The 18530-nt window shown below is 39.8% G+C and overlaps 1 protein-coding gene across 12 annotated transcripts in view; it reads left to right on the forward strand.

The window, feature by feature from the left end:
• The window catches only part of LOC129185846 (receptor-type tyrosine-protein phosphatase gamma-like), a 453526-nt gene that overhangs the window by 90295 nt on the left and 344701 nt on the right, over positions 1-18530 (forward strand). For all 12 annotated transcript variants that reach the window (XR_008572146.1, XR_008572147.1, XR_008572145.1 and 9 more), the window contains exon 2: positions 877-990. Coding sequence is in view for 9 of the 12 variants with exons in the window: in XM_054783372.1 (XP_054639347.1) it covers positions 877-990 (114 nt within the window). In the remaining 3 variants the exon portion in view is untranslated. The remainder of the gene's footprint in view (positions 1-876; positions 991-18530) is intronic.

Below are 18530 nucleotides of genomic sequence, written 5' to 3' on the forward strand. Positions count from 1 at the left end.
CCAGGGTGTACCCGCCTCAGTTAGCTGGGATAGGCTCTAGCATACCCGTGACCGTAGTGAGGAGCAGCATAGAAGATGGATGGATTTTGGAGATGAAGACACACAGCACCTTTTAAACCGTGAGCAAAACAACATATGCAAATTAAATCACATTTTCATTGCATGTGCAAGATGATGTTGACATCAAAGTAAAAGTTTGATGCTTACTGTAGAAACGACAATTTAGAGATCTATGCTAGAGACTGAGTAAATGAAGATGTTTGTTCAGTGAGTTTTAGTGGTAGAGCAATGATATTTGTAGCGTTGGAAGTGTTAAGCTTTCAAACGCTGCTATGTTTGTGAGTGTTTTGTTGTATGAAATTATTCACGGGATACGCTGCTCTCTGCGCTGCTTGTTGACATTCGCCCATTTACAGTAAGTGCTTGTGCCTTGAATTGTCTTTTGTTTTTTGAAAATTGGTTTGGTTGAGCTTTCAGCTGACATTCTTGTAGTTACGTGTACGTGTATATATTGATATCGACCAAGTACCAGAGCCACACAGACACAACCCAACAGCTGCCAGTACGGGCATCCTGCAGTTTTAAAACGTTAATAACTTCTGAATTAGATTTCAGTGTGGTCAGGGTGATATCTTTTTTCTCTCTGCAGTTCCTGGTAAATTTTAAATAAAGCCAAGGTGTATTCGCTTTTTGCAAGATATATATTTTTTGTTGACTTCCTACCCGCCTCCACTGTGAACTTGCCTGTGAGTGGTATGTCAGCTAAGGACACAGTTGGATGTCATCCGGGCCAGTAGGTGTTCAGGCAGGGCTGCAGAGTGCTGCTGCTTCTCTTATTGCTAACCTTTGCGTCCCTGTTGTTCATCTTTCCTGCAGCATTGACAGGAAGCCAAACTGAGTCTCATGCCCCTCCTGTCCAAGGCCTTCACACAGCTGGCGAAACACGACCGCGGAGAGCTGCTACTGAGGATACCTACTGGGCGTACTCAGGTATGTGTTTCTGGACGAGTCTCACTACTGGTAAAGGCTGCTGTTGCTTGGGAACATTTTAGTCTATGTTGAACCAGAGAATATGGATGGACATATGTTGGACGCTTTTTTGTGTCTTTCTTTTTGATTGCATTAGTATTTTTATGTAGTGCCAGATACTACTCTGGACAACTTTGTGGCAAAAATGTACATATACAAAAAACTGTTCTTAAATCATCACACTTTCATATTTGTTCAGGTTTTTTTCATAAATCACTTAAACAGTTTCAGACTTGCTTGAAACTACCAAATATTCAGTAATTTTTAGGATTTTAACTAAGCATACTATTTGCTCCGATGTCCTTAATTTTGGAGGATCGGCGATTGCCGATCTTATCTACCTGCGCAAAGGCCTGAAAGTCAGCCACTGTCCCATTTTGCTCTGGCAGACTGACAGCTAGCAATCGAGCTAAGGCTAAAGCTAAAGCTAGAGGGAGCAAAGGGCCATGTCGCAGCCCGCCATTATGAGCAGTGAAAAGAGCAAAGCTACTATGAGGAAAATGATGGCATTCATTGGATTGGACGACCAGCCATTTTCGGTCTTTGTGCACTGCATTTTTGGTAAGAGGCTCAAATCAGGTCTGTAGTGTAACCTGTTGTGCAAGTTTTGTTTGTTTTTAAAATGTGAAAAGGAACTGATATAATTGAGTAATTTGGACAGCATTTTCTAAACTTTTCATTTCTATTTGAGAGGACGTTCTATTTTGAGAGGAGGTGGATACTGTCAGTATTAAAAAAAATGGTATCAGCCCAAATCAGCATTGGCAGGTCAGGCTTTTTAAAGATAGGCGAGCGGCCAAAAAATTGTCATCAGTGCACCCCTAATTTTAACCCATAAAATACCACTTTGATTAGAGAATATGAAATAGGTCATAACTATAACACAACAACTGCATTATTTTTGATGTAATAAATAAAAGGGGGAGAAGTCTTTGACATGTCAAAGATTAACAATTAAATTTATTTGACTGCCCCTCTGGACACCATGTACACGTACAAAAAACTAAAAACTATGAAATCATCATGCATCTTATTTTTTCTGATTATTTTTTTTCATGAATCAATTCAACTTCAATTTTGCTGAATACAACTGGTTTAATGATTTATCAACATACTGTAATTTCAAATAACAAATGAATGGACAACTGAACAGTTACTATCACTTTTACCTCAATTTAATGCTCTTTGCAAACAACAAGACAGGGGAGGGCTGAAGCGGAGTTTTGCAGAGAAGGAGAAGAAGGAGAGGAGATTATGCTTGGAGGGCAATCCCTTTTTTTTAACTGTTACTGCACTCACAAAAAAATCTATGCAGAGAGGTCTGTTAATGACTTTTTAACATGCACAGTTTCACATAAAAAAAAAAACAATGCCACAAACATAACATGGAATGGTGAAATTAACATTTAAGATCATTTTGCCTGTAGTGAACGCCCTTGGAAAAACAACCAGAAGGCGCAGGGATGGAAGAGTTTGGAGTCACGCTTGTCTGAGCTTGCAGGCACGCCATGCCTACAACACTGTGTATGCCTGTTCTTTTTTTTTTTATTTTAGAACCAGCCTCTGCTTGGTCAACTGACTCACTCATTGCAGGCATTTTCTTTGTTAGATCTGCATGCAGCAGCCCCGCCTATGAAACAGTGTCTCCCGCTAGTTTATCCACACCAGCAACAACTTCTCAACATCTTCGATGGTTTGTGGTCTTGTTTTGTTAACACCGTTCACCCTCTTTGGAATGTTGCTGTCACTCGCAACCTTCTTTGGACTCGTAGTGGTTTATTTAGAGTTTGTTGCAAAAATGCACGGACAGGAGTCTTCATTGCAGAGGCTCCATAGTTTGGCCACTTGACCCGGATGCCTTACAGACTCCCATAATAAAGTGTGAACTAAGTATCAGATTTTGTCGTGATCCAAGATTGCTACGTAAACAAACCAAACACAAATACAACAGTTTGGTACGCACGCCGTATTGCACTCTAAATAGGTGGGCAAACTCAAACCAAGGCAACATTTTAGCATACATTTTGTCTGTTAACCGAAAATGCACAAACTGGGGCGGACGTTAACTGAGGTACCACTGTACTGCACTCCTTTGTTCCCGCTGACTGTCAATTGCTTAGCATTCCAAGAGGTTTTGGATGATATTATGCTACAGTGTTGTGGACACAGTTTGAGCAAGACAGAGTTTAGAATGTAAAAATGAAGATAGTATGCACAGAGCCTTGACCTGCATCCACATACCTTTGGGATGAACTACACAGAAATTAGGTGAGCTAGATTGTGTGCAAGGCCCCCTTGTCTAACATCAGTGTCCAGTATTGTCAAACTGCGGCCCGTGGGCCATATGAGACCTCTCCCGCCCAACTGTTGCAAATTATTTTATTAAAACCATTTACCACCAAAACTGTGGCAAGATTTGCAAAGCTATTTTGAAACTATGACAAGTCTTGAACCAATTGTGAATTTCAAAATAAACCCAACTTTGCTGGATGATAATTGTCCTTCATATTATTGCCAATAATTGATGTTATTGTCAACATTATTCTGAGACAATTTTTTTCATTAATACAATGATAATATATGGCATAGTAACACACGCACACACTCATAGCACTTTATTTATTTATTTATTTATTTGTATTATTTGCTTGTATTAATGTCTCTTCTGTTGTTGTTGCTTAATTTATTGGTATATATGTTTATGTGTTTATGTTTCTTATGTTCTTATTCTTTCTTGTGTTTTCTTTCTTTTCTTGGGAGAATGAACAGAATAAGATTTTCATTGCATGGTATAACTGCTGTTTTACTATGCACATGACAATAAAACTCTCTTGAATCTCTTGAATCTTGAATCTAGTAATGCGAGTACATCGTAGCAAAAGCAATAAACTTATTTCTGAAGCATATTTACCATTGGAATTGAAATGTCAAGAGCTTTTAAATAAAGTAAATCAAACAAACAACATAATTAAACCAAAAAAAAACAAACAATGAAAATAAAATGGACAATTGCACTTTAAATAAAATTGCAAAAATTGAACTTAAATCCCAATCAATTACAATATTTCTGATTTTGAAGCAGCGTCACTTTCGTTATTGTAAAAAGCAACAACAACCCGGAAATACTCTGAAGTTCACATTGCGTGTCAATGCAGACGTCAGCTCATTTGCATATACACTTCCTTGATCCACTTTTCGCAACATTGTCTGTGAAATACACTGTTTATGTTTAATGAGGTGTAACGTTTTGTGGGGGTACATGTTTTGGACGTAGCAAAATGCATTTGGTGCACACTGAGGTGTTACATTTTGGGGATCACTGAAACTTAAGTTTCACCGTTTTGTATTATTTATTTCATTTTTTGTCACAATCTTTTTGATGTCACAAAATTACGATGCGCAAACGGGTTGCGCAAACATCAGATCGTGTTTTATATACAACAGGCACGAAGAACGTATTTGATCGTGTAGGACATGACACACATGGCTAGCAAGAAGTGCACTCGCAAGCACGTAGCACACCTCTCCTCACTAGGACAAAGAGACTCACTCCGTTCATTCCGCTATAGAACCAAAGCGCCCAGGTGTTGAGACAGATGCACAGAGTGAACCCTCTTGTCATCCAGCCTGTTTGGTAGAGAGAGAGGAGGAAAACAAATACGTATGGGCATGTCAATATATTGAGGCTGGTTAAATTATTAAGTTTGTTTTGATTTATCGTGCAGTTAATTGATTACCGTGACAGGCCTAAATTCAAGGAACTATGCAACAGCAGTTACGAGAAGAGGAGGTTTTGATTCAAAGCAGAGTGGGGGTTTGTTTACAAAGAAGCGTGAGCCTGTGTGATGAAGATAGATGAAGAAGCAAGCTTGATATGACAAAAGTTCTGCAAAGAAGTGATACTTTATCGGACACACAGCGTTACAGCTTTGGAGGAGCAAACTTTCATAACCTCAATATTTCCAAAGGGGCATTATTGACCTTTCAAGCAATCTTTTCACTTCATTTTTTTCAATCTTAATTAATGGCCCCTTGTGTATGCAAGAGCTTGGAGGAGTTTACTATATTGTGGATGACAGTTTTAGTTAGAGTTGATGTGGATCCTTTTGTCCCTTTTGCATGTTTGATCCCAGTTATGATGTAACATGCTGATGTAATGGCAGACACGAAAGGAAAATAAGCTGCCTGAAATGAAATGAAATAAGAACAGACAGTAAAGTTTGATGACACTTAACACTCAAAGAATTTGTAGTTTGGCCACATTTTTATTACTAATGACTAACCCCCTTCCTGTTCCGATGGCCAGCCAGATATTATTTTCGCGACAAAGCCAGGGTTTTACGCCGTCCCATATTGGCGTGCATGGCATGGTGTACACCTTTGAAAAGTTTGCTTTGTTGAGACTGGACTAAGGCTTTATTCACACTGCAGGTCAATTCCAATTTTTTTGCTGTTATGTGACCTTCATCTGATTTTTGCATGTGGATATAAATCCAATATGTATGCGATGCGACTGCAGTATGAACGGTCAGGGGGCGTATATCCGACCTATACGTCATCGAAAGACGTGTATTGCCGTGCTTACAGAGACTTTAAAGGTATTCACCGATGTAGGCAAAAGCTCTTCTTGTCATTCAAAAATTATTTTTAAAAAGTGTCAGTTCCTGCCACACACACACGCTCCTTGGAACAGACGTCACAGCAAGTTCTCCACAAACTGCCATAGCCAAAGTTCTTGCCCTCTTTCTTCTTAATCTGCTACGCAGGCTCATTTGTTTAGCAAAATATTGACTCCGGTTGCACAAAATCATTGAAATTGCCACAAACGCACTGAGGATCGCACACACACCGCAGCAATGTTACCCCCGTAAACACACGGCAATGGGTGTGACGATTGCTTTTGCGCATGGACGTCACTTCCCGGCCTCTTTGCGTTCACATTGACAAGTCGCATTTTTTGGTAATATGAACGACCACATGAAAAATCGGATTTAAAAAATCTGAAGTAGTCATCACACCCTGCCTTGTAAACATTTTCAGTATGCAGTTATAACTATAGGCGAGGTAAACAAGAATGTCAGAGCAGATGCAAAGATAAACATGCATTGTATTCCAACAGAAGATAAAAGCCAGACAAAAAAGGCCCTGTTTTGTTGAGAATTGTGCAGTAAATGTAAATAGTAGTCATGTCAAAAGTAGCTCATTAATGGCAGTAAATGATTCACGTAATTAATTGTGTTAATTTGTTATTTTTATTTGTATACACATCATGGCAAGCAACGCCTCTCTGTTATGATGACAGATGGCGGCACACAGCCACACAGAAACTGTTGCCAACTTTTCAGTAAGAAAAGGAGCTATTGGCTGTCCTAGAAGTCGCTAGATGTCGCCATTGTCTAATTTGCATGTCATTTCCATATGATGTTGTAAAATGCTGTGGAAAAAAAAAACATCACCTCGTAGGAGAGACAAAAAAGTGAGTGAAAGCGCCTTAATTACGTTTAGAACTACAAATAAACTTGATTCTTGGTTTGTACATTTAAAATTGTCCATTTCATAATAAAACAAATAAAACAACTTTAATATTTTATCTCAGGCATCGCCTCAAAATTCTCCCATCACACATTGGCTATTGAGAACTTTTTTAAATTAATCAATTAAACAGCGAATAACAGATGATGCTGTGTTTATGCTATGGCGCACATGAACACGGTTTGTGAGCAGCACACTTCTGGCTCGGGATGTCCCGATACACATTTTTTGGCTTTCGTTATGAATTTTTTTTTATAGTCTTGCCGATCCGATCCGACAGTGATCGTTTTTTGTTGTTGTTGTTTTTTTGAATAATAATTATAATAAGCTTTTGTTCCAAATATGTATTTGTGGGATTGAATATGGTGATGAAAATAGCTCTTCAAAGCATGAAACATAATGCAACCAATGTATTGCTGAATTTACTGTTTTATTGCACAGCATGACCGACAATATTGTTTGGCTTTTGTAACAAACCTCTGTGAGTCTGGTCCCTAATCCAATGAAAGTCCATCCAATAAAAGATAAAATTGGAAAAAATGGGCGTGCAAATGTGTAGTTTGTGTTGAGAATGGCAATTGACGGTTGGTAACGCGCTGGGTGCAAGAATAAACATGCCTCTCGTCTTGTTTCACTCAGAACCTGCACGTCGTCAGTGGGCGTTGTAAAATGGTCCTTATATTAAAGCAGTAAAACACAACATGATGAAAATATACTCATCCCATATACTGCATATACAGCTGCACTAGCTAAACTAAGCGAACCCCGCTAGCTTCCATTCACGCTCCCTAACAGAGGAGTTTCCAAGGTTTTTCGCCACCGTTTCGACGTGTTTAACAGTGTTTGTGCGGTCCCTATAATAAGCAACTGGTGGCCAGAGCGGCACTTCCCGTGCAAGCTCCCTACACCATGACACAGCCGTCCGGGCACAATGAGAAGGAACTATATCGCTACGGAGCCGAATGTCCAATATTCATATATTGAATATCCAATAATATAATAGATTACCACACATGCCATGTTGGCTTGTGGCTCAGAGTTACGAACGTGATACGGTAATCGGATCGGCCCAATCTTGTGGCAGAAGCCGATAATATCCGATCTTCACTAATACAGCGGATCGGATCCTGAAGATGGGCTCGGGACATCCCTACTTCTGGTCAATATATGTAATAGCAATGAATTTGCACTTTCCATGCGTAAAGCAGCTTGTGACTGCCTTTGGGCGGGGGCGGACCTGTCAACAGCACCCGCTGCTGCTCAGTGAGAACACAAAAATGCAGAACAATACGTGCTTTCATGATACTGGACGTCCCCAACGGCGCCAGAAAAAGTTGTGAGATTTGTCGCTAGTCGCTTTTGAGAAAATATGCCTTCAAGGGGGGTTGGAATGTCGCCAGATCTAGTGACAAAATTGCCAAGTTGGCAACACTGCACTCTTTTATAACTTTATTCTGACCTGAACACATCAACAGCAGTGTAATTCCTACACCTACACCCTACATCTACTGCAGGGATCCCCAAACCCTGGTCATTTGGTACCGGGCCGCACAGAAAGAAAAGATCATTTCCATTATTTCATTTTATTTCATGTTTTATTTTGAAAAGTGGCCGGTTACATCCGGCTCACTTGATGCATGTCCATTGTGCGTGTGCTAACTTTATCTCATGCCGCACAGATAGACTACTACTGTATTTTTAGCGTTTTTCTTTCACCTGATATTTGGTGTCAAACGCTGATACTATGTGGGAATGCATAAAGGTAAGTTTTGATGACTTATTGAGTGTCAATGTGTACGTTTGTCTCAAGTTCATTCATGCTAGCGCACTGCCTTTTACCGCACACATCTTGAACTGGTGGATGGTGGGTCGGCATTCATTTTGTGCTTTTAATTTGGTGTTATTCATGTCTTAGCTTTACACAATACATAATAAATAAGATAAATTAGATCGCTATAATGTACGAACTTATCCCACCACACCCCCCACCCGGTCCGCGGGAGTTTGGGGGAACACAAGCCGGTCCGTGGGTCAAAAAAGGTTGGGGACCACTGATCTACTGTATGTATCTCCATCTCAGAAACACGTGTCTAGTCCGTTGAGCCGCGGAACGACACTCCCTGATTGTAAGTCTTGTAACTCTTAACGCAGAAGTACAATTTGCTGCATTTAAGTATGCTCGCAAATCCCAGAAAATAAACTCAAAACATGTGAATTCAACGTAAGTTACTGTGATGTCTTTAAATGCAACCCCTCTTTGCTCATAACAACACACTTAAAGTGTGATTTAAATGTACTGCTACTATTAAAGAAGCTAGTGTTAGTAAATATGTTTTCCAGATAGGTGTGCTTAACGTGCTAACGTTAGCATGCTAACACCTTGCATGACAGTGTTAATTTTTATATAGTGTAGGTGTTTACATCTGAAAATGACTAATCCAATCCACTTCATTTATATAGCACATTTTACAAACATTTTCCAAAGTTCTACACAAACTAGGACAACAATAAATAATAAGAAGTAAAAATACAAAATGAATATAGTACAACTAAAGAAACAAATAAAAACAAAATAATTTAAGACAATAAATAAAAGAAATAGGTAAAAAATAAAAATAAAAAAATAGGATAAATAAAATCCAAAAAATCAAAATAAAAAACTAGGATAAGTAAAACCAATCAAAACTACAAGAAAATAATAAAAGACACAGAGGACCACACAACTCACGCTGAGTTAAAAGTCAGAAAATAAAAGTGTTTTTTTTATATGAGACTTGAGGCATTCAACTTTGGGGGGCATTTTTACATGAGTGGGGAGAGTGTTCCACAGCTTGGTACCGATTACAGAAAAGGCCCGGTCTCCCCTGGTCTTAAGTCTCGTTTTGGGCACCACCAGTTGGAGCTGGCTTTCGCACCGCAATGAGCGCGCTGGAGTGTAAATTTGGAAGCGGTCCAAGATGTGTTGAGGAGCCAGCCCATTCAACGCCTTAAAAACAAACAAACAATAAAACCAACAGGCAGCCAGTGCAGGGAGACTGATTTGTGGCTTATTCCAGAGTAAAGTGCATTACAGTAGTCCAGAAGTAACAAAATAAAGCGTGCGTGACTTGTTCAAAATGTCGCAAATCTAAAAATGATTTTGATTTGAGATAAAAGATGATAAAAACAGGATTTTACAACGGCGTTGATTTGTTTCTTAAGCTTCAGATCACTGTCAATTATGACGCCAAGGCTGGTGGCTCTGGGACACACATGGTTGTGGAGGCGGCCTAAGTCCAACAGAGTACCAGTGTGATTGAGCCAGGTCACCTCTGTCCTCCCCTCATTGAGCTTTAAGAAATTTTGAGCCAACCAGACCTCGCTGAAGCACTCGAGAAGGGGTGCCAGGGGAGCATGGCCACTTTTCGTAAGTGGTAAGTAAATTTGGCAGTCATCTGCACAAAAGTGATAGGAGATGCCATGTTTTCTGAATATTACAGTCAGTGGGACCAGGTACAGAGCAAATAGGATGGGCCCAAGAATTGAGCCCTGGGGGACTCCACAGTCAAGAGGGGCGGTGGACGAGGTGGAGTCCCCAAGTCCCATGTAAGGCATCTCCCTGACAGGTGAGACCTAAACCACTCAAGGGCAGTCCCCCTGACACCCACACAGTTTCCCAAGTGAAATAAAAGATTAGTGTGGTCCACTGTGTCGAAAGCAGCAGTCAGGTCTGAAAGCACTAAAATGGCTGAACCACGAGAATCAGTCATTAAAAATAGCTCATTAAAAACCTTTAAAAGTGCAGACTCAGTGTTATGGAAGGCTCTGTAACCTGACTGGAAGGGGTCTAAAATGCAATTTTCATCTAAAAAAGGCTGTATCTGTGCAAGTATGCTTTTTTTCAAAATCTTTGAGACAAAAGGTAGCTTAGAAATAGACCGATAATTTGATAAAGGTGATCAAAAGCAGTCTTTTTAAGCAAAGGTTCAACATCAGCCTTTTTACAAAAGGATGGCACAATACCAGATAGACAGACTGCTGTTGGTGATATTACAGACATGGGGGTAATCGTTGCCCACACGTCCTTAAAAAAGAAAGGAGGGACCGGGTCGATGGGAGAGGAAGAAGGCTTAAGTCCATCAACTACCTAAATGTGGACTGTGTGTGCTTTCGAAGGTGTTTTTCTCTGTCTGACAAACAATCATGACAAAACTCCTGTGAATATTGAAGCGATCACACCTCGACTGTTCAGGTTGTCTTAGAAGACGTTTGGCCTCTCGTTCGAGCAGGCTTCAGCAGTTCATGTTCAAAAGACTATTGGACAAACACTAGACAGACGAGACAGGACACAGGAGATCGTGCTCCAATGTCTCAGACTAGAGCTGTCCTGTCCTTTTTAGATTAATATGTTATGTATTGGCTGGCGACCAGTCCAGGGTGTACCCCGCCTGTCAGCTGGGATAGGCTCCAGCATACCCCCGCGACCCCAATGAGGAGAAGGGGCATAGAAAATGGATGGATGGATGGATGTTATGTATTAAATACCCACAAGGCTGCTGCATTTGGGCATGTTTTTCTTTTTGCACGACAGGGAAACCTAAAAAGCAGGACACTTTATTGGTGGTTTAAGTTGTTCTGCTCTATACATTGTTTTATTAACCACCTCAAACCTTGTGACAAGCCTTGTGATTTCCTTTAGTTGCAAAAGCAAAATGCTATGCTCTTTGATTTTTAAACTGAAAAATAAAAGGCTAAAGGAACTGATGTCATTTAGTAGTTTAGAGAGCAATTTTCTAAACTTTTCATTTATTTTGAAAGAACTACCTCATGTGCAGATAAAACAACAAGATTTTATTATTTCACGGGATGTTGTCCAATGTTTTTCAACAAAATAAGATTGGAACATTGAAGGTGTATACTGCCAGTTATAAAAATAATGGAATCAAAAATCGGTATCATCCAAAATCTTAATTGGCAGGTCAAGATTGTTAATCAGTGATTGGCAAGAAAATTTTAATCGGTGCACCCCTACACAATATTCACCAAATATACCACAGTACCACATTATCAGCCATACTGGTGATATTAGTAAATAAAGTGCATATGGTGAACAGGGGCTGTTACAGCAGCAGGAATGAACCTCTCTGTTCTACGGCGCAGGGAGAGGAGCTTGTTACTGCGGCAGCTTCTTTGAGCTGCGAGAGTCACACGCAGGCGTCTACAGTTTTTGAGGATATGGCTTGCATCAGAGGATTAGATATTTTTCTACCCGTTTGGCCCCTCGTCCACACGCAAATGTTTGTTTTTGTCCTTTAAAACAGAGCTTTTGGATAACTCCGGTCAGAGTGGAGAATTTCAAAAACTCTCGCTTTAGTGTTTGTGTGCGTATAAGTAAAATGGAGCTTTTTGATTTGTGTCGTAAGTGTGCGACATTATCATGTTTTTACACCTTATTTAACAACAGAACATGAAGATGACTTATGGGTGTTGGTCCCATTTTTGCAGGTTGATGCAGATGATGACATGCTTTATAATACGCACAGGTGATGAAAAAAACATTCATGATGTTTGTGAAGTGTGCTCTGATTTGAAAGATAATATCTCAAGATTTGTTGAACATCCATCCATCCATTTTCTATACCGCTTCTCCTCTTTAGGGTCACGGGGGTATGCTGGAGCCTATCTCAGCTGACTTCGGGCGAGAGGCGGGGTACACCCTGGACTGGTCGCCAGCCAATTGCAGGGCACATATAGACAAACAACCATTCACACTCACATTCATACCTATGGACAATTTAGAGTCACCAATTAACCTAACATGCATGTTTTTGGAATGTGGGAGGCCACTAGACCACCGTGCGGCCAATCTGTTGAACAGATACTGTATGTTATAATGCGGGACCCAGCTGGGTCAAAATGGCCCACGTTTGAAAAAGTTAATATACTGTTTCTCATTTTCATTTTCTTCCTATCCACCATCTTAAACCTTCTTGAGGACACGCACAGCACACACACACACCTACACTTCCACTTTCACTTCCAGAGCTGCATGATGTAATCACCTGGTACTGACAAAAATGAAGAGCCAAATCTAATTTGTACCATTCAACACTAAGCACTATCAGGGCGCTCAGGCCTTGTGTCATAGCCTTCAAGTGGGATGAGAGTAAATGAGAATGAGAATTCATGATATTTTATCCAGATTTTTTACTTTAGAAGGGAAGATATAATTATACGTTTTTATAAACTCGAACGCCCGATACCTACAGGGTATGTATACGTCTTCTATGTTTTTTTGCGCAAGAGGCAACTCTCCACTACTCCCTGTAGAGTAGTTTTAAGCCATAAAAATGGCCACCAGATAGCAGAAGTTCATTTGATAAGAGCTCTGCAGCGATGATGGAAATAGAAAAATCACATATGACAGAAAGGAGGAAGTGGAAGAGCGAGAGTGTCGCGTGCAGAAGGTTAAGCATTTAGGGAAATTTTAATGTGTGCACACGCATTCACACACATAGTTCCTGTCCAAATGTGAAAATTGTTAATAATTCATGGTGTTATATTTGTAATTATTTTGATGTAAAAAAAAAAGTTTGTGTTGTTTATGTTGTGGTGTAGTTGTTTAGATATTTGAGCTGTCACAAATATTTGTGTCAGTGAAAGTTATGCTTGAAATGTGTCTTTTCACAAAAAGCAGTTTTTCTCCCTTTTCTTGTCAGGAAGTGATATTTTACTTTTAACTTACCTACAGTATGTTCTACGGCTGATTACTAAAGATGGTAAAAAGGTAGAAACAAACTTTTTTTCTGATCAAAGACGGGAGTCTAATCTTTCTTTTGATAGGTTCCATGTTCGTATAGTCATAGAACAATATTCTGCGTGCATTGAAAGATCTGTCAAAATCGTCTAAAATGGCCAATACTGGAGCGGATGTCTTTTGAAAAATGGCTGGGATTGAATGAGTTATGTTGGCAGTTTTTTGCATTTTTTTCTTTTTCATATGAGAATGCTAAATACAGCATTAACAAGGAACAGGCTGTAAGACGGCTTACGGTTGGAGAGCAAATCACAGGGTCAATGAGTCAATGAGAAAAACAGTCTGTGACAGCCTGACTAGGTTTTTGGACCCGAGAGTCGTGAAAGATGAACAAAATACAAAAATATAATGCTATGGCAAACATTGCAGAGAATGAAGTACAAACCAAGGACAACAGACACTAGTAAAAAGGGTCGACAACTAAATATAATAATAAGAAAGTGTACGAAAGGGCAGTTATTTTGGTTTAAGTTGGAAAGCGAACAAACGGAACAGCAAGGCAGTCAAGGAAGATACAGGGAAACAAACAAAAACACTGCTGTAAAAGACAGCAAAACGACTAAAAGCAAGCACGTAACTGGAAAAGGGTAGCAAAGGACTAGTGGTACTGACAGGAGAACTCAGGTGTACATGAGGAGTCATCTCAGGCCAAATATATAAAACTGTATATTTGGGTGCAAGACTCTGTAACAGGAAACATGCATATGCAGTCTTTCAGTTAGATGTATAAAACTCCATGTAATGCAGTACATCCCATGTGTTTTTCCTTCATACACATTGATCCTCCTGGAATTGTGCGCATGTGAACGAGTCTTCTGACCATGCCCATAAATCACCATTGGCTTCAAACACACACCCACAGTTACCTTTTTTGCATATAAAAGGACAGGATTTTGTTTCATTTTGATTCAAGATGGCGGAAGCAAGCAAAACACAGAAAAAGAAGAAGTACCATTTCACAGATTGTGAAATGGAAGTAATGGTGGAACAAATGGAAAAGGGAAATATATTATTTGGAAGCTTGGGCACAGGGATGACAAACAAAAAGATGCAAATGGAACAGCAGACGGTAACAGATGCCGTGAATTTGGTTCTGAGTTCTGATATGAGAACCCTGGAGGAGATTTAAAAAAACTGGTCCGACTATAAAAGAGAGGCTAAAAAGTGCATTGCTGCGTGCAGTAACAGCTTGTGTGCCACCGGAGGAGGAGCGGCAACCCCAGTGCTCTCATCACTGGATGAGCGCATGGCTCCCATTCTAAGTCATGCTGCCATCAGTGGCATTGTGCCAGATCACATGGGGAACACAGATCAGCCTGAGCATATGGATTTAGGCAACATGCTCAGTTTATATCTTGTTTTTATTGGACTTGCAATGAAGACAAACACGTTTGTTCTTTGCTACATTGTTATTATTTTATTCATGGGTCAAGATGCTGCTACTTCCATAAAAAAAAAATCTCAGTATGGAAAAGTGACATACAACAAAAAGCAGTTCTGGACTTTCTTACAAAACAATCTGAGGGAGAACATCAACAACAGGAGAGCGAGGCTTGATAAGGTTGATACATTTGTTGCTGAAGTTTGTTGCATTGTTATTTCTATTTCATGTGTATATTTGATGCATTTTGTAATTTTATAAGTGTTACAGTCCCGGTTGTAAGCTGTTATTTACTACAGTTGTTTGTACAAATGTGTGCCTTTTATTTTTAAAAAAGGTTTTGTTTGGCAGGCTATATAACACTGAAATCATGTAGAAATGTACGCACCTTACTTTATGGAAGGAAAGTCATGTGCCTATGTCACAGCCAGCGAGCTGTGAAGGGTGATGATGTAATGAGAATCAAGTGGTGTCCCATTTCTTAGTGGCTTCTTCCCCTTGGCCCTCGGTTTAAAGGGGTAGGGAAAGTGAAAAAGACAAGGGGTTAGATGGAGGGGAAGGGCGAAGGGGTAGAATTGGGATTCAGCCTAAGTGTTTAATCTTGAAGAGTTCATTTAGAATTGGTGTTCCAATCCCCGCCCGGCGCAGAGGTGAAAACTTGTCACTGTGAGTGGGAATTCCCCTGAAAATGAGGCTTTATCATTGGTTATATGTATTTTTGTACTTCAGATACTACTTTACCATGATTGTTGAACTTTCCCCTTCCATTTGGTATTAAATTAATATGCAGACTTAGACTTAAACCACAGCCATCGTGAGTGGACAAAAAAAGTGATGCTCAAATTCAACCCATTCAAACAGAAGGATGCCAAAATTAGAGTGCCATAAAAGATATGTAGGATGATTACTTAACTACAGTATTTATCAGTGCTCATGTGAAATTTTATCAAAATGTGACCATGCAAAACACATATTTTTGCCCTGGAATTACGATCAAATGAATTAACCAATTGATTATGTTCAATATTTGAAGTTAATTAAGATAAAAAGGTGTATGTTTTTATTGTGCAGGAGTAGGGGGTCCGTGGCTTCAGGTCAAATGTCTGAAGGGGAATGTAAAACGGTTGGTAGCCACTGGTATACTGTATATCCATTCATACAATACATGACTTAACATCTTTGCCAAATTAAACAAGTTAAAAAAAAACAACTAATTTTTAAGGTGTGGCAGCATTTATTTTGCAGTGGCAGCCAATTACATGAAGCAGAAACCCTGTACATGTTATGCATACTTGGATTTGAATGTACTGCATTATTGTATGTTCATGTGATGAAACAGCATTTAAGCCATATGAACAATTTGTAAATACCCCGCATAGGTCATTCATCTCGTGAAGAAATTGTACTTATGATGTATGTCATTTATCTAGCACTCACTGGTGCGTCATATTAAAATGTAAATATCACTCTAACTGACACCAACACTTCATTATTTGACACCACTAAGTCTTCATGCTTGTGTGCGCGCGTGTGCGTGTGCACGCGTCCCAGTATTTGTGTCGCACATGTTGATTAAAGGAATGCCAGCAGCAAATTGAGAAATCCGTGTGAGGTGTGCGGGGCCATGCATTATACGACTACTCTCGGTGATTGTGTCAGTGGCTACGTGTCTAATGCAGGATCAACCCGATACACTCACTGGAAATCATCGATTTGTTGCCTTAATATTGTCCCACCTTTCAAGAAGTCCTTGAGTAGTCAAGGTGTCTGTGGAGGACTGGGAAGGCAATATCCATCTCGTGCAGGGAGTTGCACACACTTTTCCAGCATGCTTATGAAATGACCCCGTCAAAATGTTCTACCATCTAGCATTAAAAACGACAACACTTTTATTTATAAATATATTGAGTATTTTGATAAGTACAATATATGCTGGTGTTCCTTGCATTAATGCTTGAAGCCATTTTTAATTGAAGGTATTTCCGGTTTGTTTTTAAAGTCCCCACCACTTTTTATACCCTTTTTAGGTTTAGAAGAGATACATTGGAGGCTAAGAGGCAACTCTGGGACTTCCTAGAGTTTTGCAGCTTTTGGTGTAGTTGTACGGGCATGCGTAGATACGATTTTAGACTGGCTGCCCAGTATGTCAATCAAGTGACAAATGTTATCGTGAGGATGGATGACAGGCTGAAGTCTATTTTTCCCATGCGATATACCCACACCACCTTTGCGATCAACGTAATGGGCACCCCTGATCTAGTGCATATACGTTGGGTAGAATAAATATTTGATCCCAATTCAAAACGTGGCTAAGGGTTGTACGTCTTTAAGAACCTGATCCGGATGCAGAGAAAAAAATTGGCGGAATGGAAAGATACAATTTTTCTTATGTTTCTTTGTTTAAACACTTGGTTGTAAAAAACGCTTGTTGTCCAATGCTGTCAAATATGACATCTGTTAAGTTATTACAGATGTATATCCCTCAGGTCAGGTGACCCTGGTAGCCTGGCTAACTTCTGTTTTCTTCTGTGAAGTGATAGCATTTCTCATGCAGTTGATTTGGGGTTTGTGTTTTTGGCATTTGCAGCATTGTTCTTTTGCTTTTGGTTTTGATCCTGCATTGTTTGTGGTTGGAGCAACATTTTGCCAATTGCATGTGTTTTATGCTGTTTTTGAATTGGAGCACTTGCCCCTGCTGGCCACTGTATAGATGCTTTAGGAAATGAAAAAGAAAAAGAAAAACAATGCGTTCTAATGTTTTTGTACCACAAATCAACTGAGGTTTGGAGGCAGTGAGTATGTCGTGTTGTGCGTGTGTTGTATCTTAAGTAAAATAACACACCAAACCAAAATAAAGGCTTTGGTAGAGAGAAAAATAATAGTCTGAAGGACAAAAACTGGCCAGCTTTATTGGATTGTTCCAATTGATCCGACCTCCCCACCTGTGCGTGTGCGTGTGCTCATGCACGTCGACAATTATTGCTATTCTCGTGCTGCTGCCTACCATTTTGCATGCAGCTGTCAACACACAGCACAAAAAAAGGTCCCACAGTGGCCCTGTACATAATTTGTTCAATTTACTGTACAGTACAGCCAATACCCTTGCTCAGACGACAGGTCCATCAACTTTATCTTGAGCTTCTTTAGCAAGGCAGTGGTTATGTCGAAGGTGTTTTTGGGCCCCTTATCACACGCAGATGCACAGCTGATTGAAGGAGGAAGGAAATCATCTGAATCTCAGTAAGTCATAAAGACACCGAGAAATAAATGCTGGTCCAACGTTCGCATACTGTAATCTTTGATGTTCAATGTTTTATCCTTTATTCATGTGTATTCTGGGTGACTTGTTTTATAAAAACCTGGAAAATTCAATAGTGTTTTTTGAGTCGATCTGCCGTTATACCCTGGTGTAATACCTAAAGCATGCTGCCGGATGTTAAAAGAATATACCATAAAAGTGACAAAAGTACATATTTTTTAGATGTCATATATACAATACCTATCATTTCTGCAAATATTTTATTACATCTTTTCATGGAACGACAGACGTGAAGAAATGACACCCCTCGGAGAATGCAACCCCCCCCGAAAAAACAGTGTGTTTTGTGGCATTTGTGTGCTCATCCTAGACTGTTTTTCTGTTCACTCACTACCTTTGACATAACCACTCAGTGGGATTTTTGTTTTCTATTTTTCTCAAGCTGCGGTTCCTCTCGGGGGAGGCTCGCATCACAGTTTGAAAACTGATTTAGAGCAAGCGACCTGCTCTTTTTTCACAATCCCCTGAACAGC

This window comes from Dunckerocampus dactyliophorus, chromosome 8 (assembly GCF_027744805.1).
Source record: "Dunckerocampus dactyliophorus isolate RoL2022-P2 chromosome 8, RoL_Ddac_1.1, whole genome shotgun sequence".
Lineage (NCBI taxonomy): Eukaryota > Metazoa > Chordata > Actinopteri > Syngnathiformes > Syngnathidae > Dunckerocampus > Dunckerocampus dactyliophorus.